Source organism: Ovis canadensis, chromosome 11 (assembly GCF_042477335.2).
Source record: "Ovis canadensis isolate MfBH-ARS-UI-01 breed Bighorn chromosome 11, ARS-UI_OviCan_v2, whole genome shotgun sequence".
Lineage (NCBI taxonomy): Eukaryota > Metazoa > Chordata > Mammalia > Artiodactyla > Bovidae > Ovis > Ovis canadensis.
In genome coordinates, this window is record NC_091255.1 from 62,734,983 (window position 1) to 62,762,862 (window position 27,880).

Sequence of the window (27,880 nt, forward strand, 5' to 3'; positions counted from 1 at the left end):
GGGGCCCTCCCTCACTACTCAGGAGCACTCCCTCTGTAACGAAACCAACACTGAACGCTGTTCTCACTCTGCCTTTCACACAAGCAAAAATCCTCTTCGGATTTCTGTTACTGAAAATGGGTGCTAATGTAGGTCTTTCATAAAAGGAAAATGGTGTAAGGTGCATTTTGGAAAAGCAGGGGATACGTGTGTGTGTGGGCACCCGGGTGTGCTCAGTCACTTCAGTCATGTCCAACTCCATGGCTCCATGGACTTGGAGCCCGCCAGCCTCTTCTGTCCATGAGATTCTCCAGGAAAGAATCTTGGGAGTGGGTTGCCATGCCCTCCTCTAGGGGATCTTCCCAACCCAGGTCTCCCGCACTGCGGGCGGATTCCTTACCACTGAGTCATTGAGGAAGAACCTGGAGTGTGTGTGCACATTATATATCCATGTTATACATGTATTCACACATATGTAACATCAATGCAGATCAATACATGCTAACGACTTGCTGGCCTGATACAAAGACCCACCGCCCACTGTTGATGCCCGTTTCCCAGAGGCTCTGAGGACAGGGACGGGCGGCAGGGGACAGGTGCTGCCGACCCCATCTGCTTTTCCTGTTGCTGCAGCCGCCACCAGAAGCTGCCGCTACATTAGTGGCTTGTAAAGTGGGCCCAGGAGACAGCAGAGCAGGAAGGAATCCGTGGCAAAAGTCTTCCCTCCCCTTGGGGACAAGCTGGCCGAGTCAGCAGTACTCCACTTGGTGCTGCTAAGTGGAGCCTGTCTTGAATGCCGGGGGGAGGGGGAAGGCAGGCTCACAACCTAGGCCGGGCTGCGGTCGTGTGGGCCACCTGCAGGCCTTACCTGCTCCCACCCTGAGGCCTGGGCGATCTGTGTGGGCACTTCCCACTGAGAGCAGGCCTCCCGCAGGGTCAAACGCAGGAGCTGGGGACCAGGCCGCCCAGGCTTCTGAAGGCCCCTGGCCACCTGATGAAGGGACCCATTTTGTTACTAAAGAAATCTCCCAGTTTCTTCCAAAGCCTTTTTAAACTTCATCACAGATGATAAGTGAAAATGCAAAGTATCATATGTGTCTTCTTGCCTGTCAACTACGTAAACATTTTTGTACAATGAAAAATACTGGTTTGATAGTCCATGTGAAACTATCGGCATGTTCAGTTTGCACCACGTGTAATGTAGACAGGATCCACCTGATCGTGTGTTCTGGGGAGCGTTCTTTAGCTAACAGTTTTAATCTAGTATATATGTAAAAGAGAAACATGGTATCGGGTGTCCAGCCTGAGTCCTGTTTGACTTCCTGGAGTTTGAAGAAAACTGCAGCCTGTTCCCCATGGCGGGGCAGGGCAGGGCAAGGCCACTGAGCCGTGTGTACTGGGCCTGGATCCGCGCCAGCCTCTGGCTCCAGCATCCCCCCTTCCTCTAACCTCTAGTCTCCTAAGAAGGTCATACTCTTCAAAGGAGGCTGCCATTCACAATAAGAAAAAGACTTTTTTAAACAGTTCACATTTATTATTGATAATAATAAAAAAATCTTTTAAAGACTATCAGTATTGTATTACCAAGAGTGAGGTAATATGTTTACAAAACATTTACAGAATTTGATACGTAAATAATGAAATTAGGAAAGAAGGTGAATTAAGACACTAGTAACAGAGGGGAAACCAGAAGGACCGTTAGTGCTGGAGAAAGGTGGCATGACAGCAGCATCTGAAACAGGGCGCAGGGCGCTGAAGTAGGGACGGGCCGCCGCGTGAGCCCGCCCACCTGCCCCACAGCCCCTCCCGAGGAGACCGGGGCGTGCGCTCCGCTCCGGAGGGAACCCTGGAAGGTGTGTGCAGGGATGTGCTTTGAACTCTTAAAAGTTACAGTCAACTCTGGGGATAAAATAGTGCCACTTCTGAGTCAACTTAAAAAGAACTGGTCTTCAGCCTGGGGGAAGGGGTGGCTGCAATTCAAATAGTTCTACAAACATCCCTGGGCTGAGGTGGACTGTCGAGTGAAGCGTTTTCTTGGTAGCTGTCAGCAAAATCGCCATCTGAGACAGAGAGAGACAGAGAAAGAGAAAGAGAGAGGGGACCATCTTCAGGTCCTTAGAATCTGGAAACAGGAAGCACCGACAGCAAGCAGCGTGGATCCACTAACTAGCCCTCCTGTGCTTTCTGGAAACAAGCCTCTAGGTGCCAAGGCTCGGCTGTGCTCCACACAGGCCCACGGCCCTGGGAGCAGCGGAGAGTCTCAGCGCGCGGCACCCACTGGGGCACCTACTGGAGAGCCGCGGCCAGCGGAGCGCGGCTCCGCCCCTCCCAGCCCTCCTGGCCCCGCCCCCCGGCACGCCGGGTCCACACAGCAATCCACCCAATGCCTCCAGGGCAGATTCGTAACAATGCAACTCTTGAGGCCCGGATTTCTTCACGCTGAAGATGGCGCCTGGCTCCTAGCCCAGATTCTTAAAAAGCACAGCCTCTGCCACACACACCACCACGTGACACGCCTTCATTCATCCTGGAGACTGACCCAAAGCAGCAACTGGACAGACTCACAGAAAACCTGCTTTTCCCATAAAAAGATGAGAAAACGATGGGCCAATAAAAAGGTAGACCAGGCTTGGCGATCAGAACCATAAAGAAAAAATCAAAAGCAAACCAACTTCATAATCTGATCTGCTTCAAGGACATCGAATCCTCTCTTACTTGAACTAAGTTTCTACTCATCCCATTCCCTGCTGCCACACACCCACCCCTGGACACACAAGCTTGCGTGCACACACATCCACAGCTTCCTTTCACAAAGGAGCCGGGCTCCTCAGGCCACAGGCGGTCCTGGCACAGCCATGTGGTGAGAACGCTGGTCAGCTACAGCGAACGTGGGACCGTTTCAAAACGGCAAGTGGGCCTCGATGCCCCTGAAACACCTCCAGTGACAGAAGGACCACCCGGGCGCTGACGCTACTCGGCTGTGAGGGGCCCAGGGAGGCAAGAGGAGGAGCTCAGAAGTGACCCATGCAGGAAGAAGAGCGGCACACCAGGAGGAGGAGGAAGAGGAGGCCCTTGGCCCACATTCACGGGCAGAGAAAGTGTGCGCTCTAAGTACCAAAAGATTTGAAGGGAGGAGAGAAAATAATGTTTAATGATGGTGGTGTTCTTCCTGGCGTCATGGGAGGTCCCCGAGAGCCCCCAGCCCCCACTTTACAACAGCGGGTCTGTTTGGTCCCAGAGCTGGGTCTGAGTCCTTCCAGTTAGGCGGCGACTACTCAGAGGAACAGGAACCCGGAGGGCGGTCACCGCCCTCGGAGGGAGTGCATCGACCACCGGCAGGGAGGAGGTGGGGGCCAGCTGCGGGCGGGGGACCAGTTGGCAGCTTCTGCTCCACGGAGGAAGGCGGGTCACCTCGGACGGGTGGTGGAGGGACTTCATCCACTAAGGGACAGTGAGGAGGTGGCTGGAATCGCTTTTTTTTTGCATCCACTTTGAGACAAAGTCAACCTCTTAATTGGTATATAAACTACTTTTCTTTGAAGAGAGCCCTTGTGCTCTGATTGGATTTTGTGCACACTGTATACAAAATCTATGGCTATTGAGTGAGAGTTACAACTACCTGTCGAGATAGCTTCGGGGTCAGTGACTACGTTTACCATCTGCAGAGCTATCTGCTACCTAGAGGGCCAGAGCAGTTCACACAACGTGGCCGCTCTCGGGCGGGCGGGCGGCGGTCCGAGGTGGTGGGCCGTCCCCTCCGCGCACTGGGCACTACCTGGAGATCATGGAGCTGGAGTGGGACTGGCTGGACGAGGTGGTGGCGGCACTGAGCTGCGAGAACCCGCTGTGGCTGGACTCCAGGCTGGTCATGGAGCCTCTGCAAGCAGCACGGGGAGGGGAGGCGTGAGGGCCCATGGTGGCCACCCACTGCCTTCCGGCTGGACCCTGCCCCCTCGCTCCCCTCCGAGGTCCCACACCCCCTCATGTGACATCACGAGCTGCCCCGGCCCGGAACCCGGCCTCCGGTACCTGAAGTCCTCGGAGCCGATCACCTCGGTGTAGTACATGACTTTGCACTTGTGGGAGGAGACCTGCAGGGAGGCCAGCACATCGTCCACGCGGGGCAGGCTGGTGGCAGCGCAGGCCGGCGTGCTGTGGAACTTCCACTGCAGGATGTAGAAGCCTGGCCACCGAGTCACGTGGGAGCCCTGGAGTGAGTCAGGGGCACAGCTGAGGACCCCCTGCTTCCCGGGAGCCCCCACAACAGGGACAGACACCGAGGGGACCACATCCCTGTCCACTCGGATCCAGTGTCGATTACCGACCCTCTCGGTGGGGGAAGGGGCCAGCTACCCTGGTTCGTGATCGGGGCCAGTCCCATGCTGCCTCCAGGGGTGGGCCCTGCAGCCAGGGCCCCATCTGCGGAGGAGGAAGCAGACGCCCACAGGGTGGGAGCCCCTAGGAGGGTCCTCTGCTTACCCTCGAGGGGGTGGGGTCTAAAAAGCTTTCCTAGACCAGCCAACACTCTGATGTGCTTCCAGTGACCTTACCAGCATATCCTGGGTTAAAAGGATGTCAGTCTAAAGTAGAATGATAATCTGTGAAAACTGCTCTCTCCCCTAATTGTAGAACTCAAGACTGTGTGATACAGCTTCAAATGTTCATTATTTTTAAAACTGAATATTCTCTTTCAGTGCTTCTAAGACTACCAAAACACTGACAGGCTTATCCCTGGAAAGTGTGAAGACAGCAAAATCATGCATCCTATGTGAAGGCCGGAAGCTCCCGAGAACTACCATTCTGAGCTCAGGCACTCAGAATAACTAGCCAACGTTTTAAATGAACTGATGGAACACTGCAAAGAAATGAGAATGCTTGGCAATGACAGCTAACAGCTCCCTATGTCCTTGTTTATCTCACTTCTATTCGGAGTGATTTTCTTGAAGGCGACCAATGCCACTGAGTCGAAGGTCATCTTGACAGCCGCCTGAATCCCAGCAGTACATGCACTGACTGCCCTCTCCTTCCTTCCGTTTGCTTCTGTGAAAACATCTCCAGAAATAATTCATGGCTCTAGACACAAGTCATGGATTCTGCTGAGCTGAGTTCTTCTGAGAGTCACTCGGTTTCCTGAATCACCCTAAGAGGACACATCGAACAGCCTGGCCAACACCCTAAGACTTCCTGCTCCAGACAGAAAACCCAGGCTGAGGGCAGGCTCAGGGGACCCTACCTGCACGCTCTCCCCTTCTTTGCAGATCAGGGGCGACTCCACCATGCTGTAGTCCCGGCCCAGCTGCCAGACTCTGTCTATCAGCTGTACGTTATTTCCTCCTGGGGAAGTGATGCTGTGCGCCCCCAGGGAGTCCTTCTTGGGTGGCTGTGGCGACCGCTTGGAGTGATAGATGTTAAAGACAATGTCCCCTTTGCACACATCAAAATCCCACGTGATCACTGATGAGGCGTCCACGATCTGAATGAGAATCTGGAAGGAGAGGTTGGCTGCATCAGCCCGCCACGGTGAACAGGACCCTGTGAGCCGGTGCCAGGGCAGCACATCCCCACCGCCCCCCAGCTCTCCTCTCAGCTGGGCGAGGGGGGTCCCAGCCCCCAGCCTCTTCAGCCAGGCTCCGCACTCCATCAAGCTCCATGCTCCGTTAGCTCCCCCTGCAGCCTGAGCGTCCCGCACATGCGCTTTAGACGCCATTCTAAGCTAACGGGTCCTGGCTGTAAGAAAGGCCTTGATACAAAACAGAAATAACACTCAACACCACAGAAGTGGTTCCGAGGATTGCTCTGGGATGAAGGGCACAGGGAAGGTCCCAGAGTAAACAGCCCAGGAGGGACAGAAAGAACCCCCTCGGGGAGGAGCGGAGGCGAGCACAGGCTGAGGGGTTGTTGCCAGCGGCCGCCAGGCTGAGTGGGAAGAGGGAGCCACGTGGCCTGGGTGGAGAAGGCCCCCGGTGTCGAGTGCCAATCTAAAAGCTGAATTTCATGCAGCGCCCATATAGCTTCTCAGCAGGGAACGATCAAAGTTATAGTTTCCAAAGATTACTGTGAGAACTAAAACCAGCTGCAGAAAGTTATGTATTCACTAAAAAATCTCGGCAGAAGCCAACCCCGCGCCCCACCTGCCCTGGGAGCTGCTCGCTGAGAGCTGCAGGCGGTGTGTCCGCTTCCCAGCCAGCAGTCTCTGGCCACCCCTGCCGCCACTGCTCACTGCCTTGGCTCTGTAGCTACAAAGACTCTCCCAAAAGAGCAGATTTCACACGCACACGAGCCCTGTCCCAGCACAGTGGTGGCACCAACACCAGGGGCTCCACAGGCCAAGCTCCTTGGGACGCCAGGCCCCTCTGCGGACTGGCCCCTCGCGCCTGCGTTCACTGCAGGGACAAGGAACTCAGTCATCGTTTCACGAGACCCCCGTCCTTGATGTGTCCCCTACTGAACCCCGAAACCAGAGCCGAAGTTTTCAGTGTTCTGACTAGAAATCCTCTCACAGATAACCCTGCGACCCACAAGAACACACCGCACACTGAGCTCCCTACCTGGGACGACGCAACCATGACCTAAGCAGAGACGAGAACGCAGCCTCCAAGTAAGAAATTAATACAAATAATCCTTGAGCCACAGTTGTCTCCCCGCAAAGAGGCTGGGAGTAGGACACCTCAAGCCCGTCTCTGCTCATTCAAACCACAGCACCGTGTCCGCTCACCCCGGGAGGCGTGGGCGGTGGTGAGGGAGACACCCTGGCCAGGAGCATGGAGGAGCAGCACAGGGGAGCTCGGCCAGCTTCAGCCCGGCTGGATCCCACGGCCCTGAGCCCCAGACCTCGGCCCGGAGCCCAGGATGGGCCGAGCCCACTCAGTGCACTAAGCCCGCTCAGTGCAGAGACGCTCATGACACCAGAGCACACGCGTGTGTGAAAACAGGCACAGCCTTGCTCAGGCACCGCCCCAGGACAGCAAGGAGAGAACGCACGCCTGTGAGCTTCTCCTCACTCCACAGACTAGGAAACGGGCCAACTCCTTAAAAATAGTGAATAACCAAACCCAGTCAAGGAAAACAGAAAATGCCGAAAACATTAAACTGAGAAGGTACAGACCTCCCCCCAGGGGGAGACCTGCGAGGCACCCCTGTGTGTCAAGGGTCTCAGGTGAACCGGACGTGGAGACGCCTGCCTACTCTCCTCCTGGGGGCCCTGACCAAGGGCGGCCAAGGTCTGCTCTGCAAGAGCCTGCTTGCCAGCATCGACAGTTACCTTCACTGCAGACCAAGTGTCAACAAGACCCTAAAGACCAAGATGGGGAAAAGCATCTGATTCTGCTAAACGACCCCCTACTGGGGAGACCCACAGAAGAACCCCTGTGGGGAGGGGAGACCCAGGCCCCGTGGCTTCAGCCGGGCACCTACCTCGTGCGGGGCCCCTTTGAAGACGCTGGCGGACTGGTAGATGGTTTCGGTCCAGAGCTTGAGGTCTTCGTTCTCCAGCTCCTCCGCGGTCCTGTACAGGGACTTGGGCACCAGGCCCCCCTCCGGCACCTCACACTGGAAACGCAAACACGGCCATGAGAGCAGTGCCCACGGAGGCCGATCCCGAGAGCCGCACGCCAGCCTGACACACACGGCTCCGCGGAACCGCTTAGGAAACGGGAAACACCAGCCACGTCGTAAAGTACCCTGAACTACTTAGGCAAAATAATTGAGGAAAACCACTTAAACACATGTGTCTCACTTTAAGTAAATGAGAACAAGCTGAAGCTGATTGGCCACAACATTCACAGTAGTACGTGTGTGGGATAGCATCCAGTTACTGAAGCTGGTTTATGTAAGAAGCGCTGGGTATTATATTGTGCTGCAAAGGAAAAACATTATGTGAAGGAGAGTTTTATTCTCTACAGCTACAGGCATTATTTCTATCATATGCAAGTATGGGCAAGATATATAATTAAGGGAGAAAATTTAATGTCTACCTCAGGTCAAATGATCAGTCCACAACACCAGCCAAAAAACCAATAAAGAGCGGCACCTTTTGAACTTGCTTGAAACAGGCTGAATTAGAATTTGCACATTCATGAATGTCCTAATTGATCCGGATATAACGACTTAACCCTCAAGTTCTTAAAATCCAAGTGTTTCCTGTGTTATCTGCCCTGGGAGGTGACTACAACAGGGAAGAAGCATGGCCGTCTCCGGCAGGCAGCGCAGCAGGACTCGGGGAGGCCGATGCGGTGACGGCAAGCTGGACGACGTCAGACAGAGGCGAATGCGGCCTCCTCAACGGCAGCCCGACGGTGGCACAGAAGAGCCGAGCCGAAGCCTTAAGAGCCTGAGTGGGTAGATCTCTGCTCTTAGGAGGAGAAATCTCTGCTCTTATGGGATTCTTACCATTGCTAACACAGCACCCACTCCAGCCCCGCTGCTTTCATCGCAACTGGAAGAACCACCTGAGTCGTGCTCTGATACACTGCGTCTATGTGTCTCCACAGATCTGACCCCCAAGCTTTAATCTCAGGGGCGCTGGGTGGGGGTCCCTGGCTCACTAGCTCCCTGCACTGCACTGTGGTTCCATCCGCGACTCCTCAGAGTGGGACTGAAGGCCTGAGAATTGAGTTCAGCTCTAAACTCCTCTAAGAATCCCCCAAGATCCGCCCAAGTTCCCATCAGCAGCTGAACACGAGAGCCAGCCAGGGTGGTGGCACCTCCACATCGCACAGCCTTTACTGTGAAGGGGAGTGGACTCCCCGTTGGCATCACCTGCTGTGCCAGCAGGGCGAGTAGACCGTGCCAGGCTTGTTTCCTGGCCCTCACGTCAGGCCACCCTGCCCCCGGGGCCATGCGGTCTCCAAGGAGCTGAGCTTCTCTGGCCCATCACATGCCCCACTCAGCCAACACAGGGGCAAAAGTGGAGCCATCTGCCTGCTAACCCAGCCGCAGTGTACTTCAAATCTCGCATCACACAGAAGAGCTCCCTTAATTACCCTTTTTAAGATGTGTTCCTGACATTGTCCACGGGGCAACCTTTTTGGAGAATCAGTTTGATTTTTTACCGTTTTAAAGAAATGCACAGCTGCTCTAAAACGGTTAAAGAATCTAATTCACGCAAAGCTGAGCGCATAAAGGAAGCTACAATCACACTGATTCTAAAACAAGCTCTCATTAGTATTAACAATGAAGAATGTGTATGTTATGAAAAATTACCTAAATGGCTGTTTAGTTTAACCCAGGATCAGACAGATGCCAGCCAAAACCCCCAAACTGAAAGACAAATAATCCAAACGAAAAGTTCTGAAAATCATTTGTGTCAACCACACCCACCTTCCCTGCCCTTGTGAGTAGTCAGACGTGTTACCTGCCTACGTAGGTACGTACCATGCACTCTCCACTCAGGAAATCCGGAATGATCTCTTTGTCGATGTAATCCAGCAGGCCTCCAGGCCCCTGGTAGTCATTTCCTGCATAAATCAGGAATTTCCTTCTGGTGTTATCATCAATGAATGGACTAACCTATAAATATTTGGAAAAGACCACACAGTTATACTTGCTCTGCTGTCTGTACTTCAAGGGTGAAAATTACATGCCAATATTGGAGGGGGCGGGATTCAACTTTGATACGCTCTTTCTGTAAAGTCTAAAGTCTAAAGTGTATGACATGAGGACACTGGGGAAAACTTTCTTCCCTTAAATAATCTGAGACACTTTGATCTCTCCATGCTTGTCTTATTTCTTCACTAGTTATACAACTTGGAGTCCCAGACACACACAGGGACATGAACACACGCGTGCACGCCTTCTGGGCCATCACCCGCCACAGACCCACCAGCGTCCAGAGCACCGGGAATACGCGAGGGGCGCGCAGGATCAGCAGGCGGCCCAGCGTCTCGGGGTAGTTGGCCTCCACCACCTCGATGATGCGCAGCAGGGCCTTCACGCCCGGCCTCCACAGGTGCCGCATGTTCAGCCCCTCCAGGTCCACCAGGCAGGTCCAGGAGCTGCAGGTGAGACAAGCTCCGTTCAGCGCACGCACACTCGGCAAACCACAGCCCAGAGTGACTGGCTTTCCTTTTTTACGTTCTATACAGTTACTAGTGTCCGTTTCCAAAAATACACTGGGTTTTAAAAATGACAGTGTAATGAACTCTACTGCTATCTGCCTGTATTAAGACGTGGGCTGCGTGTAGTAGGACCAATCCCCGAAATACCAAAGCCACCAAGGGCTAGAGAACCAGGATCAAAGGTGCAGCCGTCCATGAAGGGAGGCCACGTGCTGCCCTGGATCTGCTGAGCCCCCTCTACTGACCCAGTGGGCCGTGTGTACGGCGTTTAAATACACGTGTGACTGACCGGCAGTATCCTGGTCTTCGACAAACATTAATGAGTTAAGCACTGTGGCAGGGGCCGGGAACATAGGAGTGAACACAAGCCCTCCGAGTCCCTGCCCTCCTGGAACTTATGTGCTGGTCAACCATCCAGACCCTTCCCGGGAACCACCTCTGAACCACTGCACATCTTCAAAGCAGTCCACCCTAACTGCAAGTTTGGTTTAAGAGCAGAGAATCATTTTTTTCTGTTCCACCTCCTCAGCACCAAAAAGAACAGCAAAAAACCAAGCAACTGCGACCCTGGACTCCCAAAGACCATGGAACTACCGCAGGCTGACCCTCGCAGGCCAAGAGGACAGCAAGGCCTGGGGCAGAAACACCAAAACCCAGCAGCCGCCCCGCAGCTGACTGCAGCACACGCCCCACGTGTTTATCTGTCTACCTGCTAGGACACCATGGAAAACAGGAACTACTCAGACTTGGTCCTAAAAACCAAAGCAGAGTCTGGCTTTTTAGAAATCAACTAGAAATACGTGACTCCTATTTCCAACAAGCTAGGAGGGAGAAGCAGCTACCTGATAGGCCGGCCGAAGACCTTCGTGTTCTCTTCACACCGCCGCAGGCCTTCTTCGTTGATGGAAAGAACCTGTGCACAAGAGCCAGAGACGTTCCCCATCAGCCTAAGGGGCTGACACGGCTGCATCCAGCTGCATGGGTGACGGCAACCCCGTGTGCCTCAGGGAAGCGTGTAAGCCAAACGTCATCTACGTCCTGACACAGTCGTGTGCACAGAACATAGCGCGGAAGCAGCAGCTCGCTCTCATGGGGCACGAGCGCTGTCCTCTGCGGACCAGGGGGCAGCTCCCTGAGACGACAGGGGTGACCGGGCAGGCGGGGAGGGCACGACCTGCTGACCCACGTCCAGAGCGAGTGAGTCTGGAAGAGTCGGAGGTGAGTGTCGGCTGAGTGGCAACACTGTGAAGCCTCACGCACCAGCTAAGAGAAAGGGCAGTGTGACAACCGGCCTCAAGTCTGGCTGAAGGGACCCCTTTGAGCTGGAGTAACAAGCCCTTCCCTGACAGACACAGTCCGCCCGCAGACCTGTGTGCATGTGTGCGGAAGCGCCCGCGGAAGCACACGCACAGCGCTGGGCACCACGGAAGAGGCAACGAAATGCCCAGAGCGGGTAATTCAGGATGGTAGCTTCTCCACGTGCCTTTTAAGGTTCTGCTTGCTTGTTTCTACTTTAAGGCTAATATTCTTCTCTTCGTGACTACCCACGCTGTGCAGGCTGCCTGGAGGGGTTCAGGAGACAGGGAAGGAGGTGCTTACAGCCCTAACAAAGGATGCTCAGAGCCAGGACCACGCTGTGCTGGTGCAAAGAGCACTGCTGAGAGGTCTGATCTGAGGCAGCCCCAGAGCAGAGCGAGGGTGGGGGCAGGACCCGAATCAGCCTGGGGGTGCAGGTCGGGGGCAACACCGCCCGGCCCGGCCCCCGCGTCACCTGGAACGGCTGTGCCCGTGGCTGTTTGTGCTTCCCCACCGCGAAAAACATTTTCTTAACTTTTGGGCCCTCTTCTGAAGTTTGTAGGATTTATGAATAGATCCTCCTTTCTAATTATGAAAGTGATACATGCTGCGGTGACAGGACCACGGTCCTCTCCCACGCCCGCCGACAGAGAAGAAGTGAAGCCAGCGGGCAGCACTCACGTATCTCAGCAGGGCCTCCTCGCCGAGGGCCCTCACCAGGCCTTTGGTGTCCATCTGCCCCAGCCGGAGCACGTAGAGGGGCCGGCCGTCTGCAGGGGAAGGACAAGCGGCGTGAGCACTGCTCCTGACCCGAACAGGGGGACGGGCACTCCCGCGGGCCAATGGGGCCCCACACACTCTCCCGCTCTGGGAAGCAGCAGCTGGCTTTGGCGGTGTCCGCAGGAGGCCCACCCGGTCTTTTCCCACCAGGATTGTCAAAGGAGAAAACAAAAGCCAACTGGCGGAGCAGGTCATTAGCAGGGCCCTGGAGACGCCCCGCCGGAGTGACAGGAGCCCCACGGAACGCGGCCCCTGGCTCTACCCCCGCGCACTGACTGCACCTCACTCCACCTGCCACCAAAACTGAGCCAGGAAGCCTGTCCTGCCAGGTGTCATGTGCAGAGCAGTCTGATCAGATGGCCTCACATCTGATCATTCATTTAGGGATGCTGCTCTTGGTTCACGTTTTGTTCACTCCCCAGGTAGAGCTAAAAATTCTCCTGTTGTGATGTCCAAAATCTGGCTACACATTGTTGCAGACACTGCATGGGTTAAGTCACTGGAAAGTACCTTTCCTAGTACCCTGCTCCTGAAAACACTCAGCCTTCGAAGTTTTTAAAAATAAGTCAAACAAACATTTCCACCTGATTAAGGAACGAAGTGGAGCAAGCTGCTGGGCGGGGGAGTGAGAGGCCAGGAAGCAGCGGCCTCGGGCCCTCCCTCTGCACTTGGCGGGGCACGCCCAGGGCAGCGGTGATAAAACAGGCGCCCACTCGTTTACTCAGGGAGGGGAGGGACAGCACACCCGAGTCCCCTGTTCTTCTCAGTGCGGGTCCCGACACCAGGCTCCCGCTACCTTTGTCGTGATGGTGCCAGCCGCCCGCGTAGTAGTCCTGCAGGACCTGGGGGGGGTGCCAGGTGTCGAGGATATAGTCCACCTGGTGCTGCTTGCGCCAAGTCAGAGACTGACACATGGTCTCTCTGGCCTTGTCGATGTTGAAGTCCCGGGCGCGTAAGAACCGGAGAATATGCTCATCTTTCGGGATCTATTGAGAGAAGGATATGTTTCTAAGCAATGTGAAAAGTTGCTAAGGGGAAAAAGCAAGTTACCAAGGGAATAAGACTCTAAAAAGTCTCACTTCTTACTGACAGCGAGCTGCATTATTACACTATTTAAAATTAGCCACTACCAGAAATACTTTCCTTAATGCTTTAGAAAATCTGCATTATTAGTCTGAATAATCTTTAGACTATTCCCGTTTTAGTTTCAGCAAAGGAGAGTGAAGGCGTAAGTAACTTCTTACACACCAGCTGCTTTGACTCACTGAGTAACCTGCCAGCTTCTGTGGTCTGGGCACCTTCCAGTACAGGTATTACACACGACAGAAATGCAGGGCGCAGAGCAGTGTTGTTGGCTGACAGTGGTGCTGGTGTCCTGACACACCGGAACCTTCTTCAGGTTCCACTCCTGGCAGTTGACAAGTCTGACAGGTTTCCCTCAGTAAAACACAAGGCTAAGACCGTGTCTGGGTCTCCTGTGGACCAGCTGTCCTCGTCCCCAGCCACGTGCCCACGCTGCTGGTGCACAGATGAGGGGGGCATGCGATTGGCACCCGGCTGCCCCACCTTGGGAAAATAAAGTACCGAGATGGCACGGTCTCAGAAAGGACTACCGTTACATGGGAGTGGCTGGGAATGTTGGTCCCAGAACCAAGTGGCCCGGCTTCAAAGACCGACCCCAGGAGGCACTAGACGTTAACGCCCCCAGCAAGTTACTGAAATTTGTGTGCACAACAGGGATGATAAAAATAGCACCAGCTCACAGGGCCGTTTGGAGGATTTAATAAAGATCTTAAACCGGAGTCTAAAGCATGGTCAGTGCTCAACGATGGCAGCTCTGACCACAGGGGGTGTGTTCTTGCGAACAGATACAAACGGTCCTTGGATATTGGACGCTGGAGACCAAGATCGACAGAACTAGACACGAGCCCAGGGCAGGAGGCCAGGAACTACCCAAACACACGGACCTGCCTCTGTCCTACACTGGTCCCCCGTGAGATTACAAAAAACCTAATTCCTTATGAGGCCACGTAACAAAAACCTCAAAATTAAAGCCCAGGTAATTTTTTTAAGAGAACCTTTCTTTTTAAAGTATTGAAGTTGTAACAATACTGTTTCTGTTTCATATTTTGTTTTTTTGGCCACAAGGCACATGAGATCTCAGCTCCCTGACCAGTGACGAACCTGTGGCAGATGGCAAATTCTTGACCTTAACCTGGACCACCAGGGAAGTCCCGAAGCCCAAACAGTTCTAATCTCTGAATAACCTGTGAACTACTTCCAAACCTTCTGAAAAGTAAAATGAATGAATATTTGTAGTTAATTCTTACAATATTGCTTTGTAACTTGATATGTAGTTGTTTTTAAGGCCATTCTCTGTAACATCTACAAATATACAGCTATTTATACACAGCAGGGTGTCCTAACTTGCTACGAAGGACTCAGATGCCGCACACGGGGTCACAGATCCAGTGCCTCTTTGACTGAAGGGACATTCCCACCTACGGCCATCGGGCACATTGACTGCGAGTCACTCGAACAGGACCAGGCATCCGAGGTTGAACAACGGCACCCCTGCACACGTGCGTGGATGCACACATGCACGGATGCACACTAAGGCAGATGCTCACTTTGCCCTTGTGGGTCTCCTGGAGCCACTGGCGAAGCCGGATCAGGCAGCTCTCCTGCAGTGGGGTCAGGTCACCCAGGTATCTCTTGATGTAGTCTGCGTCTAGTTTGTCTGGAATATAAATTACAGACGTTCTTAATAAGAACATTGGGGCCTGAAGGCTGCCAAGGCTTCCAAACTGCCCCACTCAGTGACGTTCCCATGTGGTCCTGGAGTCGAAGAGATACATGACCCATGGGGGACGGTGGACTCTAACCAGCCACCAAAGGGACCCCCAATGGCTGTCTTTAAACCCAGGCACTGCAAAGCCACACGGCAACGTGCACATTCCAAGACACACCCAACTGCCACCAGGTTACCTCTATTTGCCAAGTATCAACTCTATTCATGATATCACGGCTGTTATCGATATTTAATATTTAATTCAGAGGGCAAAGCTGAGCCACAGAGAAGGCAGGAAAAAATAAATGCCAATGATTCAACAGAACTTCTGAGGGCAGGATTTTCTTGTACTGTCTTACTTTACAATGGGCATGACACTGAGCAATCAAAAAGGATGTGTGTGTGTGTGTGTGTCTGTGTGTGTGTGTGTGGGTGGTGAGACACACAAGGCAGGTGTGGAGCCTGCCACCTACAGCTGTGTCTCTCCATGAAAGTCATTTGGTTCCTCTGAGCCTTAGTTATTAACTCAGTTATAAAACAAAGACAAAAGCATTTCTTACCTAAAAGGGACTATTATTAAACGAGCAAACATTCACAAAGTGCTCAGAAGAGTGCCTGGCATCTAGGAAGCCGAAAATGGGTATGCTGATGATATAACTGTGTTAACCCCTTCCTGACCATTTAAAAAAAAACTCTTGTTTCTTCATTCTAAGAAAAAAATAAAATGAATGTGTTATATAAGCCAGAGGCAAGGGGACAGTGACAAGATCCATTTTTTGTTTGTGTCATAGCTATGTGTCCCAAGAGGCAAGGGTTCCAGGTCAGCCTGGAGTCTTGCCCTTAGAATGAGGCCCCTTGCAGACTCACCGTCCGGGGTCCCTGCGGTGGGCTCGGGTGCCCCGCTCGGGGTGCTGAGGGGCTCACTGCTCAGCCCTTCCTTGAGCGTGGGGTCAGGCACGACGACGGTCAGGGACGCTGCTGGTTTCTTGCAGGACAAGGACGTCTCCAAAGAGGGGGCGGCGGCAGGTGGAGTCCAGCGGGGCACGAACGTGACGCCTTCTTCCTCTAACTGGCGAAGGTAGTACTCGATGATTTCCTTGCCCTTGGGAGCAAAGCCAGCTTTGAGGTCAGTACCATCACACTGAGCTTTCAAGTTACTCACTCCTCATGGGTTTTGAAAACCATGATGAAAACTGAGTGACTACACAACAAATAGGAAAAACAAAAGCCAAATGCTTTCGTGGGTCTTTTCCCCCCATAATTTTACTTCCCCTTCTCTAGAGGTCTAGGAAGCCATGTCTCAGATGGCATTTTTATGGAACTAGTCACAAGCACTGGTCTACCACCCTGTGCACAGTATGTGCTTTGTGTCTCAATCCAAACGCTTCCCAGCACCTCTGAGAACAAGCCTTGGGAAAGCACCCCCTAATCCCATATGATAACATTTGACACCAAAATGCCACGCTGATGGGCAGCAGCAGGAAAACAAGAAGGAAGCTTCTTCCAGGGAAGAGGCACCTCACCTCCCAAGGCCTGGGACCCGAGAGGCCTCCCCCAAAGTGCCTCTTCAGGACAGCAGGGCCTCCCCCAGCGGGCCCCGGACTCTGGTCCCCATCTCTCCCTGCAGTTATGAGTAGGAAGCACCTCAGCCAGCGGCTGCACACTCGCCCCTGACCTCTACCAGCGACCAGCGCGGTCTGCAGCCCCCACCCTCCCCTTTCACTCACCGGGACCCCTGACTAACCCACCCTCAGCCTCCTGAAGGCACCATCTTGGACCATCTCAAGAGACTCCTGCCCACCCCTCTCCATGAAATCCCAAGGGACACTTACTTTTTTAATGTTGCTGGTATATTGTTTCATTGCAATTTTTTCTACTGTACTTTCAAAACCAAAGAAAGATTTAATATCTAAACTTGCTGACTGTTCAAAACAGGTCCAGTCTTCATTTTCAGGGTGAACCTGCAGGTAAAAGAGAAAGTATTTTCATTAATTATACTGACAACTGAGAATATTATTTGCTCCTCAGTTCACTGGTACCAAGGGGAAGAAAAAAACACTTATTTTACTAACAATGTTATTATCATGAAAACAGCAGATGGAAAAATTACAGAGAGGTTCAGAATTATGAAAAGGCTCACATAATATTTTTAAAATATTCTGAAGATGACTATTAAAAGGAGAGCTTTATTTTCATGCTTGGAAGCGTCATTCATTTATTCACTCATTCACCATATTTATCGAGTAGTGTTCTCTATCACAAACAAAACCGAGATCCCTGCCTCGTGAAGGTTACAGTCTCGCAGAAGACGACTGGCAGCTGGCCATGAACACAACAGGCAAGAAGTTACTTCAATGCTGCCAGAGAGGCGCTATCGGAAACAACAAAGTAGGCAGCAGGGTTAAAAGGACGGGAGGGCAGTTCACAGAATCAAACAGGGCGCTCGGGCTGGCTTTGTCGAGAAAGGCAGACCTGAGCAGAGCCCGTAGGAGGTAAGGATGGGCCTCGAGCGGAGGTCTGGGGGCAGAGGGAGCAGAGAGACCAGGGGCCCTTTGGGAAGCACGCTGACGTGATCACAGACCGTGAGACAGTGGGCAGGCCTGTGCATGAGGCAGGCAGGACACAGAGGAGAGAGGAAGAGAAAATGCAGGGCCTTGTGAGCCACTGTGAGGCTTGTGGGTTTTTCCTCTGAGTGAACTGCAGACCCTGCAGAGCTCTGAGCCCTGAGAAAGCATGGCGTGGTCTGCCACACTTTAAAAGGATCACTCTGGATTCCGTGTCAAGGATCCATTATAGGAAGGTGAGGGTGGAAGCCAGAGACCTACTGGGTTCTTCCATTACTCTGGTCAGAGAAGTTCTTGCTCTGGGTGGTGAGCAGGGAAGACAGGAGGCAGATAAATGCACACAGATCCAATCTCAGAGGGACACACATTTCAAAAGTGTTAGCGTGGGCCCGAAACGATGTGGCGTATTCATATTAAAGAACAAACCAGGGCATCACTTGGCCACCTTAACTGCCACAACAATGTAGTCCATTCTGCAGGACACCCCAGCTGCCACCCTGCTGATCCCACACATCAGAAACCAGTAACTTTGTGTGAGGGAGAACTGCCCTCTCAGACAAAGACACACACTGCCTAACGCAAGGGCCGGACAGCTCTCAGAAGACCACGCCCCCACCTCCCACCTCCGCCGGGCGCAGCGACTCACGCTGTAGCAGCAGTGCTCGTTAATGATGACCCGATTAGAAAACGTTTCGTTATGGGCCTCAATGTGCAAAGTACGTTCCCGAGAGTTCAGTGAGTTTTTCTGGATAAAATAAACGTAATCAACTCCTGCAATCTTCAAAACAGAAAGAAAAAAGGGTTAATGAATAACACCCAAGTGCAACCAACAGAAGCAATAAGCACAAATTCATTTTGGTTTTGGGGGGATTGCCTTTTAAGGTGTCCTTTCCAGTTACCTTTTTTAGCAGCCGAGGAGCATCTATATCCAGCTTGCAGCGCCTTTCTATAACGTGAATAGCCCCATCTTCACTCCTGAATTCATTCACAGTGTCACTGTCCACAAACATTGGAATCAAAGGACACGTAGGGAACCTCCTTTCATAGGCCTGTGAATACAATTTTGAAAAAAAGGAACTGAACAAAGATATAGCCTGGCAGTCTGGCATTGATGGTCTCCCTGGAATAAAGGCATCTCTTCACACGTAACAACAGTTACATCACAGCTACCTTCATCTTTACACCTTCAACTTTCATTATTTGAAAAAAGAAAAAGACATTCTACGTGCATGGATTGGAAGACTCAACACAGTAAAGATGTCAATTCTCCCCATATGGATAGAGAGGTTTAACATAATTCCTTTAAAACCCCAGCAAGATTTTCTTTTGCATCTTATGGACAAGAGTGCTTTAAAATTTACACTGAATGGCAAAAGAACGAAAATAGCTAAAGCAATTTTGAAAAAGAAGATTATGTTCGGAAGCTCCCCTTCCCATCTCAGTATGAATCCTCGTTCTGCGGCTACAGGAATCCAGACTGTATGCACGGGTGGAGGGAAAGACACAAGAGCTCCGTGGGCGGAGCAGGGAGCCACAAACTGACCCACACAAATGTGCGCCCAACTGGTGTTCCCCCAACAAAGCTGCTAAAGCAATTCAGTGGAAGAAGGATGGCCTTTTCACAAATATTACTGGAGAAATTACACATCCATAGGGAAAGAAAAAGGAACCTGATGAACCCCATACTTATAAAAACTATCTCAAAATGGATTATGAACTTAAATGTGTTTGTAACGTTGTTTTAGAAATTTATTGTCTTACTGCCTCATGCAGCTTCTAGGATCTGAGTTCCAGGACCAGGGATCAAACGTGAAACGTGGGCCCCCGGTAGTGGAAGCACAGAGTCCTAACCACTGGACACCAGGGAAGTCCCTGTAACATTCTTGAAATGACAAACTTACAGAAATGGAGAACAGGTTAGTGGTTGCCGGGGGCGAAAGGGGAGTGGGTGTGACTGTAATACAGCAGCAGGAGGGAAACCCTTGGGAGACGCTCTGTCTCTTGGCTGTATTGTGTTGATATCCCGGATGTGATGCTGAACCATCATATTGGTTGTGATGCTGACTGACAGTCTTTTTGGATGTTACCATCGGGGGGAAAGTGAGTCAAGAGCATGTGGAATCGCTCCATAATATTTCCTGGGAATAATACGCTATTAATATCCTATAAGTCTATCATTATTTCAAAATACAAAAACTTAAAAGAAACAAGATTTGCTATATAGTTTGTCCAAACGTTTAGAAAATGCACACAGGCACCAGATTTGGTTTGCTCCACAGCCATACGTGAGGATTACTGATCTGAAGATAACTGAAGCCATCCAGTGGCTCGCAGGTGTGGATGAGCAGGAAACCCCAGGACATGGCGGTGAGAAGACACCTGAAAAAGGAAGCCCAGGGCTCGCCTCTCAGCTCTGCTCCCCATAAGGACAGGCACCGAGGTGACCAACAGATGCCACTCCCCTCTGAGGCTGCAGGAGAAGCAGGACTGGGGAACCGAGACATCCCATCTGAAAACTAATGACAACCAAGCACAGATCTGAGGAAGAACCTTACCGTGCTGAAAAGATTAATCAGTGGCACACACTGCCCTGACTTTTCCTCTGAAACAGTGGGAGCAGTTACACTGCCCTGACTTTTCCTCTGAAACAGTGGGAGCAGTTCCGGAGCACCGTCATGCTAAAAAGTCGGCCTTCCTGGACAAGTTCCACAAGCGGTCACAAGAGACCCCATGAAACACCAGCGCAACTGGGCAGCTCCCCCACCCAGGGTGCTCAGGACCATCTCATTCCAAGTGACTCGGTTTTCTGTATGTGTCTCATCTTCTCTCCGTTACATTATCAAGGTTCCCCAGTCTGAAACATGTATGCCGCACTCCTGCTGTCCACGTTATTTACAAGGCACCAAGCTAGGCAACAAGCAAGGGAGGGGAAGAGGAAGCACACAGTTCGGGAAATGGAGTCAGGGAAACACACAAGTGTCCTAAGAATAGGCAAGCACTCTAAGGGTGCAAGGAGAAAAGAGTTAGCAGCTTGGAGGGGTGGAGGCTCCGGAAGGCTTCAAGGGAGAGGAGGCATGAACACTGGGCCTTAGCGTGGAAAGGTCTGTGCATGGTCAGTGATGAGGGGAGAGCATTTTCAGGACAGAGAACCCAGGAGTGGGACTTTGAGGAAACCTCGGGGTGAGCAGGGACCCACAGCCAGCAGAGGAGGGAACTGGTGACCTGCACTGTGACATCGAGACTGTCACGCTCTTGCTCAGCACCAACCACGTGGCCGGGCCCCCAGGGTGTGTGCATGTATGTGTGTGTGTGTGTGTGTGTGTGTGTGTGTGTGTGTGTGTGTGTGTGTGTGTGTGTGTGTGTGTGTGTGTGTGTGTGTGTGGTGGGGGGGACCAGGACCAACAGAAGGCCCTCCCTTCCTGGAGCTGCCCTCCTCGTGGGAAAGGAGCGGATGCCACCATGTGACCAGATGGTCTGGAAGGGAGGCAGAACTCACGTGGTGACCAACTGTATTTGCTTTTTAAACGTTTTTACTTTGGGACTTGAAAATACATTCTTCATACTTATCTACTCCCCTTCATTCAAATATATTCTGAATCCTGTAACTGCTAGTGTGGGATATAAATCACAGGAAAATTCTCTACATGCCTTTTATAATAAACAACATTTAAGAAGTTTATTCAACTGCTGAGATCATACCTCAGATAATTTAGGCCTCAATGAGGCCCTAAAATTTGTTAGTATTAGGCATTGCACACACAACTCTAGAGAAAAAAACGCTGAGTATCCTTTGTTCTACACACTAACATTGTCTAAACTAACTTCTAAATTTTCCTACATTAAAAAAAAAGGCTTTGTACATTTCAGCACTATGACATGTCAAGAAACTGAGAGCACAGGGCTTCAAAAAGAAAACAGTTCTTCTTAAGTGACATAAAGGGTAGAGTAAGTGCTTGGCAAGAAGCAACCTAAACTTGGTCCTCTACCACTTAAGTACCTGTTATATCATTTGCAAAATACCCACAACATCCTTTCAATTCCTGAAATAGAGTGGTCAGCATAAGGCATTACCCACACAGGCTAGCCCTGAATTTAAAGGAGAAAAAACTTTCCATTCCCTGTAAATCTATCCCTCCACACAGACTCGTATTCGCTGAGACATCCATTTTCACCTCGGTATGCCCCAGCCAGACGGTGTTTGAGGTGTCCAGGCCAAAGAGCCGCTAGCACAAGAATCAGCATGTTCCTCTCCAAAGCTCGGTTCGTGTGGAAAGCGGTTACTAAGCATCTGGCCTCCTCCCTCCACTCGGCTGCAGGGCAGAGACCAAGTCCTACTTCTCTTTGATTATCCAGAAGGACCTTACTCAACGTCTGAAACAGAGTCACTGCTCCATAAACATTTTTTGAAATACGGAGTAAGAGCTTCCTAAATAAAACAATGGATCCAGCTTTGTGTTTCTGTGCTCACTTACCCTGGCTTATCTTTAGGAGATATGTGAGGCTACTGAATTTTGTGTACTGTTAGCACAGAAAACTCTAACTTTCTAGAGGATTAAGGGAAAGGAAGACTGAAAGAAGCTGGCAAAATTTTACTCTCTGAAATTGCTCAGGATATCAGCAGTATTCTTGCCTGGGAAATAAATCCCATGGACAGAGGAGCCGAGCGGACTACGGTCCATGGGGTGGCAAAGAGTAGGACACGACTTAGTGACTAAACCACCACCACCCTAGCTTTTCAGCACAAACTAAAACCTATAAAGTTTCTGAAGCCTCTGAAAATTAGAAGCATTCTAATTCTATTAAGATATTTTATTAAAAGCATTTACGTTCTAGCTCTATCTGGAAGGGCCTGGAAGATACGACCCCTCAGCCGCAATAAGCACACTTGGCATCCGGTTCCTGTTTTCCAAATACCACTCCCTACTAAAAAGGAAGCTGTGCTCCTTGGAGAAGAGGCTGATTACAAGCCTGGAGCAAAGAAAGGTCACGGTGAGTCTGAAGCATTTCTTACCAGAAACCAAGAAAGTGCTCAGTGACTGATGGGGAACCTGCCCAAATGGGTTCCCCTTATCAATCCTCGGACAACTGGAGCACCAGAAAGAAAAAAGCTGATAAAGCATTATAAACCATATAGAAATACTCAAGAAAAATGGGCAGGGAAGGAAATTTAACAGAAAAAGATAATCCAATAATCACAGAAGGAATGACATAATTAGAAAAACCACATTCTGCAACCATCAATTTATAATAACAGACTCAAGCAAGGATCATCAAGGGATTCTACAGAAAGGGAGTTGATGGAAGACACCACAGCCTCAAAGTATGATCCTGCTGGTTGTGAGTGACACAGGCACAAGAGAACCACTGTCATGGAAAGATCTAGAAGACACCGCCTTTACCAAACGACTGTCTGGGACCAACCTGACAATCTGTGGGATGCAATGGAAGCACACACAAGCATGAGTCTGCATGATGCAAACGGCGAACTGAAGCTAATCAGGAGGAGCAACAAGGCAAACCTAACCTGTGGAATGTTCTGCACAACAACCAGACCTTTAAAAGAGAAAAACTGTCCATTTCCCTGATGAGTCCAGTGGTTAAGACTCCGCCCTCCAATGCAGGGGGCGTGGGTTCAATCTCTGGTCAGGGAACCAACATCCCATATACCATGGGAGTGGCCAAAAATTTGAAGAAAGGAAAACTGTCAATGTCTTGATGAACAAAGCAAGCAGGGGAGTGTCTGGAATTAAGACAACTGAAGAGACAGGATTATCGAATGCAATGCTGCCCTGGCTTCTGGACTGGAATAAACATCGCTCTAGGAAATAGTTAAGGATATGTGACCACATTAATAGTATTAATTGCATATTAAGGAGTATTATTCTATCAGTGTCAGATTTCTCAGTTGTGATAATGACAGTTACATAGGAGAACATCTATTCTTCAGTATTTAGGGCAAAAGTGTTAAGATATACACAGCTTACTTTCAAGTGGTTCTACAGGAAAAAAATATAGTGTATGTGTGGCAAAGAACAAAGTAAAACAAATGTGTTAGTTTAGGTGAAATGTGTACAGGTACTCACTACCCTTTATCAACCTTTTTAATAGAAATTTTTCAAAATAGAAATTTGGGAAAAATATTAACAGGGAAAATTCACATGAAAACCAACGGTGCCTCTGCACATAACTAAGTGCAACACCGTCACATTTTACCCATGAAACTGTTTACCAGGTCAGGTGCGCCGACAGCCCCAGCCCAAGGCAGAGGCCAGGGTGCAGTCCAGGGGGCCCTCCTCACAGGGCCGCCTCCCCTGGCGGCTTGCTGTCGCTCGGAGGTGAGACACAGGCCCAGGGAACTCAAGCTTCTGGTTTCTAAATCCCGATTTTACAAAGTGACCCTATTTTTAAAACCCTATTTGGGACAAAGAGCCCACACTTGCAGGCCTTCAATTTTATTTCTGCAGGAGGAAATCTTCAGAAGTGAGGAAGAACCCCACGTTTTAACCATCACCAGGTTCCAATCACTGCATCAGAAAGAAGAGCCAAGGGAACTTTCAAATGCCCCTTTTTTTTCTTTTTTTGCCAACTATCTGCAGTACTATCAAATCATTTCCTAATCACACTCAATATTTATCTAATACAAAAACCAAGAAAGGCTGAAGGAAAGTAACTCTTCCAGAAGTAATTGCTTCAGAGGGAGAGGCATGTTCTTTGATGTTTCCTCTTAAAAGGAAAAATTACTTTTGGAAGAAAAATAACCGTTGTAGTCATTTGCTGCCTCTCTCTAACACAGCGGTCGTTTCGACAGTAAACGCAGCCCTACGGCCTTTTCCACTCGCCTCTGGGAGGAGGGCTGCTTCTCGGTGACAGCTCCCCTCCTACCTTCCGACACCCACCCTTCCTCTTTCAAAAGGGATTTCTGAGCCTGCAATTTGGGAGCTTGGCAACAGTACTTTCAGTTTTTAACCAACCTTTGAATGCAACTGTGACATACTAAAAGTTAGTACTGTGCTAAAGAAAGCCATATTTCAGTGAAGACATTTCAACCTGTAAATTAATAAGCTTAACACTGCGTTCTGCCAGGAAAACCCATCTGAAAGAAATTCCATTTAAAGAACCCACCTTTAAATTGAACTCTGTTCGTACTCAATTTAGCCAACAAACTAAGCCAGCTGCTTTCCATGGAGAAACTTGGCTATCCTATGGCACCAGACATGACCTTCATAAACAGGTCGGGTTTACACTGGAAGAATCAGTGAGTGAAAAAGTTAACTGTCGCTTTAGACTCTCTTAGAAATTGAAGTCATGAAGTGAACTGTTAGTTGCTCAGCTGTGTCTGACTCTATGCAACCCTGTGGACTGCAGCACACCAGGCTCCTCTGTCCATGGGATTTTCTGAGCAAGAATACTGGAAGTGGGTTGCCATTTCCTACTCTAGGGGATATTCTCGACCCAGGGATTGAACCCGGGTTGCTGGTGCTCAAAAAAATATACAACCCATCAAGAAAATGTGACAAATTGACCCTAGTCCCTCAAAGTTATATTTCTATTAATTCTGCCTCTCAAATTACACATATGTAAAGAGGGCCTGTATATGCAGCCCTATGCCAAGGTTCTAGAGAACACACAAGAGGGAGACATAGGAACATGTGCCTATACACAAGGCAGCAGGGGCCCCCAAGAAGAGGCGAGCAACACGGGGTGGGCTGACAACGCCCTGGCCAGGTGGCTCCAGAGGCTTCACGGAGGCAGTAGTCTGCAGGGGGTCTTGAAGGGTGGGCAGCTTTAGAGAAGTAACCTGCAGAGAAGGGGACATTCCGGGTTGGGGGGAACAGGAGTAGAACTGAAAGTCAGCCAAGCTGGAATTCAAACGCAGGATGTCCCTCTAAGCCAACTGCAGATATGAAAAGTGACAATGAACCAGGGAACCCAGGGGCCCTGTGTGGTCACAATTCAGCCCTGGGTGGGCCCTCACACTCTACCTGGAAACTGAGGTTCCAAATCAGATGCTACTTGTGAATAACTGCTCATACTTAACAAGACAGTAACAAACCCAAAATCTGTGGATATCTGTGCCCTTTGAAGGAAAGGAAAAGTTATAATTCAGTTAGTCATAACATACTTCATTCGTACAATTACTTACTGACAACCCAACCAGATTAGCTATCTTCAAAGCAGTACAAGAGCAGCAAACGAACCATGGTAAAATGGCACACACAACTCTATTAGGTAAGTTCTCTATTTATCCCAAGTCACTTCCCTCCATTCCCAGTCTTCAGATGGACCAATATATCAAGTCACAGCAACAGGACTGGAACCTGCTAATAAGATCAAACCAGAAAATATAATGAATATACTAAAACTACAAAGATACATATAAAAGTTTAATCTGCCCCAAGCTATTTCCCTCTCAGTTCAGTTCAGTTGCTCAGTTGTATCTGACTCTTTGTGACCCCATGAATCGCCAGGGGGCATGCCAGGCCTCCCTGTCCATCACCAACTCCCGGAGTATACTCAAACTCACGTCCATTGAGTCAGTGATGCCATCCAGCCATCTCATCCTCAGTCGTCCCCTTCTCCTCCTGCTCCCAATCCCTCCTGGCATCAGAGTCTTTTCCAATGAGTCAACTCTTCACATGAGGTGGCCAAAGTATTGGAGTTTCAGCCTCAGTATCAGTCCTTCCAATGAACACCCAGGACTGGTCTCCTTTAGGATGGACTGGTTGGATCTCCTTGCGGTCTAAGGGACTTGCAAGAGTCTTCTCCAACACCACAGTTCAAAAGCATCAATTCTTCAGTGGTCAGCTTTCTTCACAGTCCAACTCACATCCAAACATGACCACTGGAAAAACCATAGCCTTGACTAGACGGACCTTTGTTGGCAAAGTAATATCTCTGCTTTTTAATATGCTGTCTAGGTTGGTCATAACTTTTCCTCCAAGGAGTAAGCGTCTTTTAATTTCATGGCTGCAATCACCATCTGCAGTGATTCTGGAGCCCCAAAAAATAAAGTCTGACACTGTTTCTACTGTTCCCCTATCTATTTCCCATGAAGTGATGGGACTGGATGCCATGATCTTAGTTTTCTGAATGTTGAGCTTTAAGCCAGCTTTTTCACTCTCCTCTTTTACTTTCATCAAGAGGCTTTTTAGTTCCTCTTCACTTTCTGCCATAAGGGTGGTATCATCTGCATATCTGAGATTATCGATATTTCTCCTAGCAATCTTGATTCCAGCTTGTGTTTCTTCCAGCCCAGCGTTTCTCGCAATGTACTCTGCATATAAGTTAAATAAGCAGGGTGACAACATACAGCCTTGACATACTCTTTTTCCTATTTGGAACCAGTCTGTTGTTCCATGTCCAGTTCTAACTGCTGCTTCCTGACCTGCATATTTCCCTCTAAGATCAAACATATCTGAAGCTTAAATTATGAATTCATCTTACACAACCTCAGATTCCATGATCCCAGTAACACACTTTTTCCAGAGGTAGTATTTAGTCTGAGAAAGATTTCAGTTCAACCCATGGTGCCATAGGTCCAAGGAAAGGGTATTTAAGAGACTCACGCAACCCAACAAAGGAAGCTGATTTCTTTGCTAGAGCCTTCTCACTGAAATGTGATTGTGTGACGACTGCGGAAGGCACAATTATGGCTGAAAGAACAGATGGTGAGAGCACAGCTCACACACAGAATGCACCAAAACGCTCGCAACTACAAATATTTTCGACAATTTTTTTTTAAAACCAGGAACACATCCTTTTCTCCCAACACCTACCCTCACAGTTAGCACACAGTGATTTAACCAGTGCTGTTTACTTTTGATAAAGGAGCCATTTCATCGTGTATTACTTTACACAACAGAGGGGGACGGGCAGGCCCTGGAAGAAACGCTGAGGGATTTTGCATCAACACATCACAGTTCCTTTTACTCACATCTACCCCTTTGCTCCAAGAGTTCTAAACATGAAATGCTTTTGTTAAAGGAGAAGAACTTTTGTTAACACGCTTTAACAGACTGACAGAGCTACTGGATTTTCAAATAAAACTCAAAGGATAATCAGTATGCTTGACGAGCTGCATCTTGCGCATGTTAATTTAGATTAGAAACTATGGCCCATACTTGTCCAAACTGCTTCGTGTTTCTGAAAGATCTCAAGACTGACATTTCAGACAACAGCCTGGGGGCTCCATACTTCCAGTGGACTTATTATCTTGAAGACAACCATGCATGACATTTCTGATCGGCTATCTGGAGTCATCTGTCCTTAAAGCACTGTCACTTGGTGCAGAATGCCAGAAGTTCCCAAATTTGGGTTCATGGCACCCTTGGAATTTCGACAACTTTTTCACGGTGCCCAAGGCCAAAGGAAATACCACTTATTAGATTATGGGGTCCAAACAACTTAAAAAGCAT

The 27,880-nt window shown here is 50.1% G+C and overlaps 1 protein-coding gene across 2 annotated transcripts in view; it reads right to left on the reverse strand.

Annotated features, from left to right (window-relative positions):
- Positions 1-1,491: 1,491 nt before the first annotated feature.
- Positions 1,492-27,880, reverse strand: part of SEC14L1 (SEC14 like lipid binding 1) — a 48,716-nt gene continuing 22,327 nt past the window's right edge. Inside the window, exons 3-17 of one of the 2 annotated variants that reach the window (XM_069542070.1) lie at positions 18,365-18,514; positions 18,112-18,243; positions 16,734-16,862; positions 15,769-16,003; positions 14,741-14,850; positions 12,907-13,096; positions 12,012-12,100; positions 10,877-10,947; positions 9,800-9,971; positions 9,352-9,486; positions 7,393-7,527; positions 5,213-5,464; positions 4,009-4,187; positions 3,755-3,856; positions 1,492-2,039 (exon numbers count right to left, since the gene is read on the reverse strand). In XM_069542070.1, coding sequence (XP_069398171.1) covers positions 2,024-2,039; positions 3,755-3,856; positions 4,009-4,187; positions 5,213-5,464; positions 7,393-7,527; positions 9,352-9,486; positions 9,800-9,971; positions 10,877-10,947; positions 12,012-12,100; positions 12,907-13,096; positions 14,741-14,850; positions 15,769-16,003; positions 16,734-16,862; positions 18,112-18,243; positions 18,365-18,514 — 2,097 coding nt within the window. In that variant the 3' untranslated portion in view covers positions 1,492-2,023. Of the gene's footprint in view, positions 2,040-3,101; positions 3,857-4,008; positions 4,188-5,212; positions 5,465-7,392; positions 7,528-9,351; positions 9,487-9,799; positions 9,972-10,876; positions 10,948-12,011; positions 12,101-12,906; positions 13,097-14,740; positions 14,851-15,768; positions 16,004-16,733; positions 16,863-18,111; positions 18,244-18,364; positions 18,515-27,880 lie in introns of those variants that run through there. The other variant, XM_069542071.1, reaches the window with a different exon arrangement.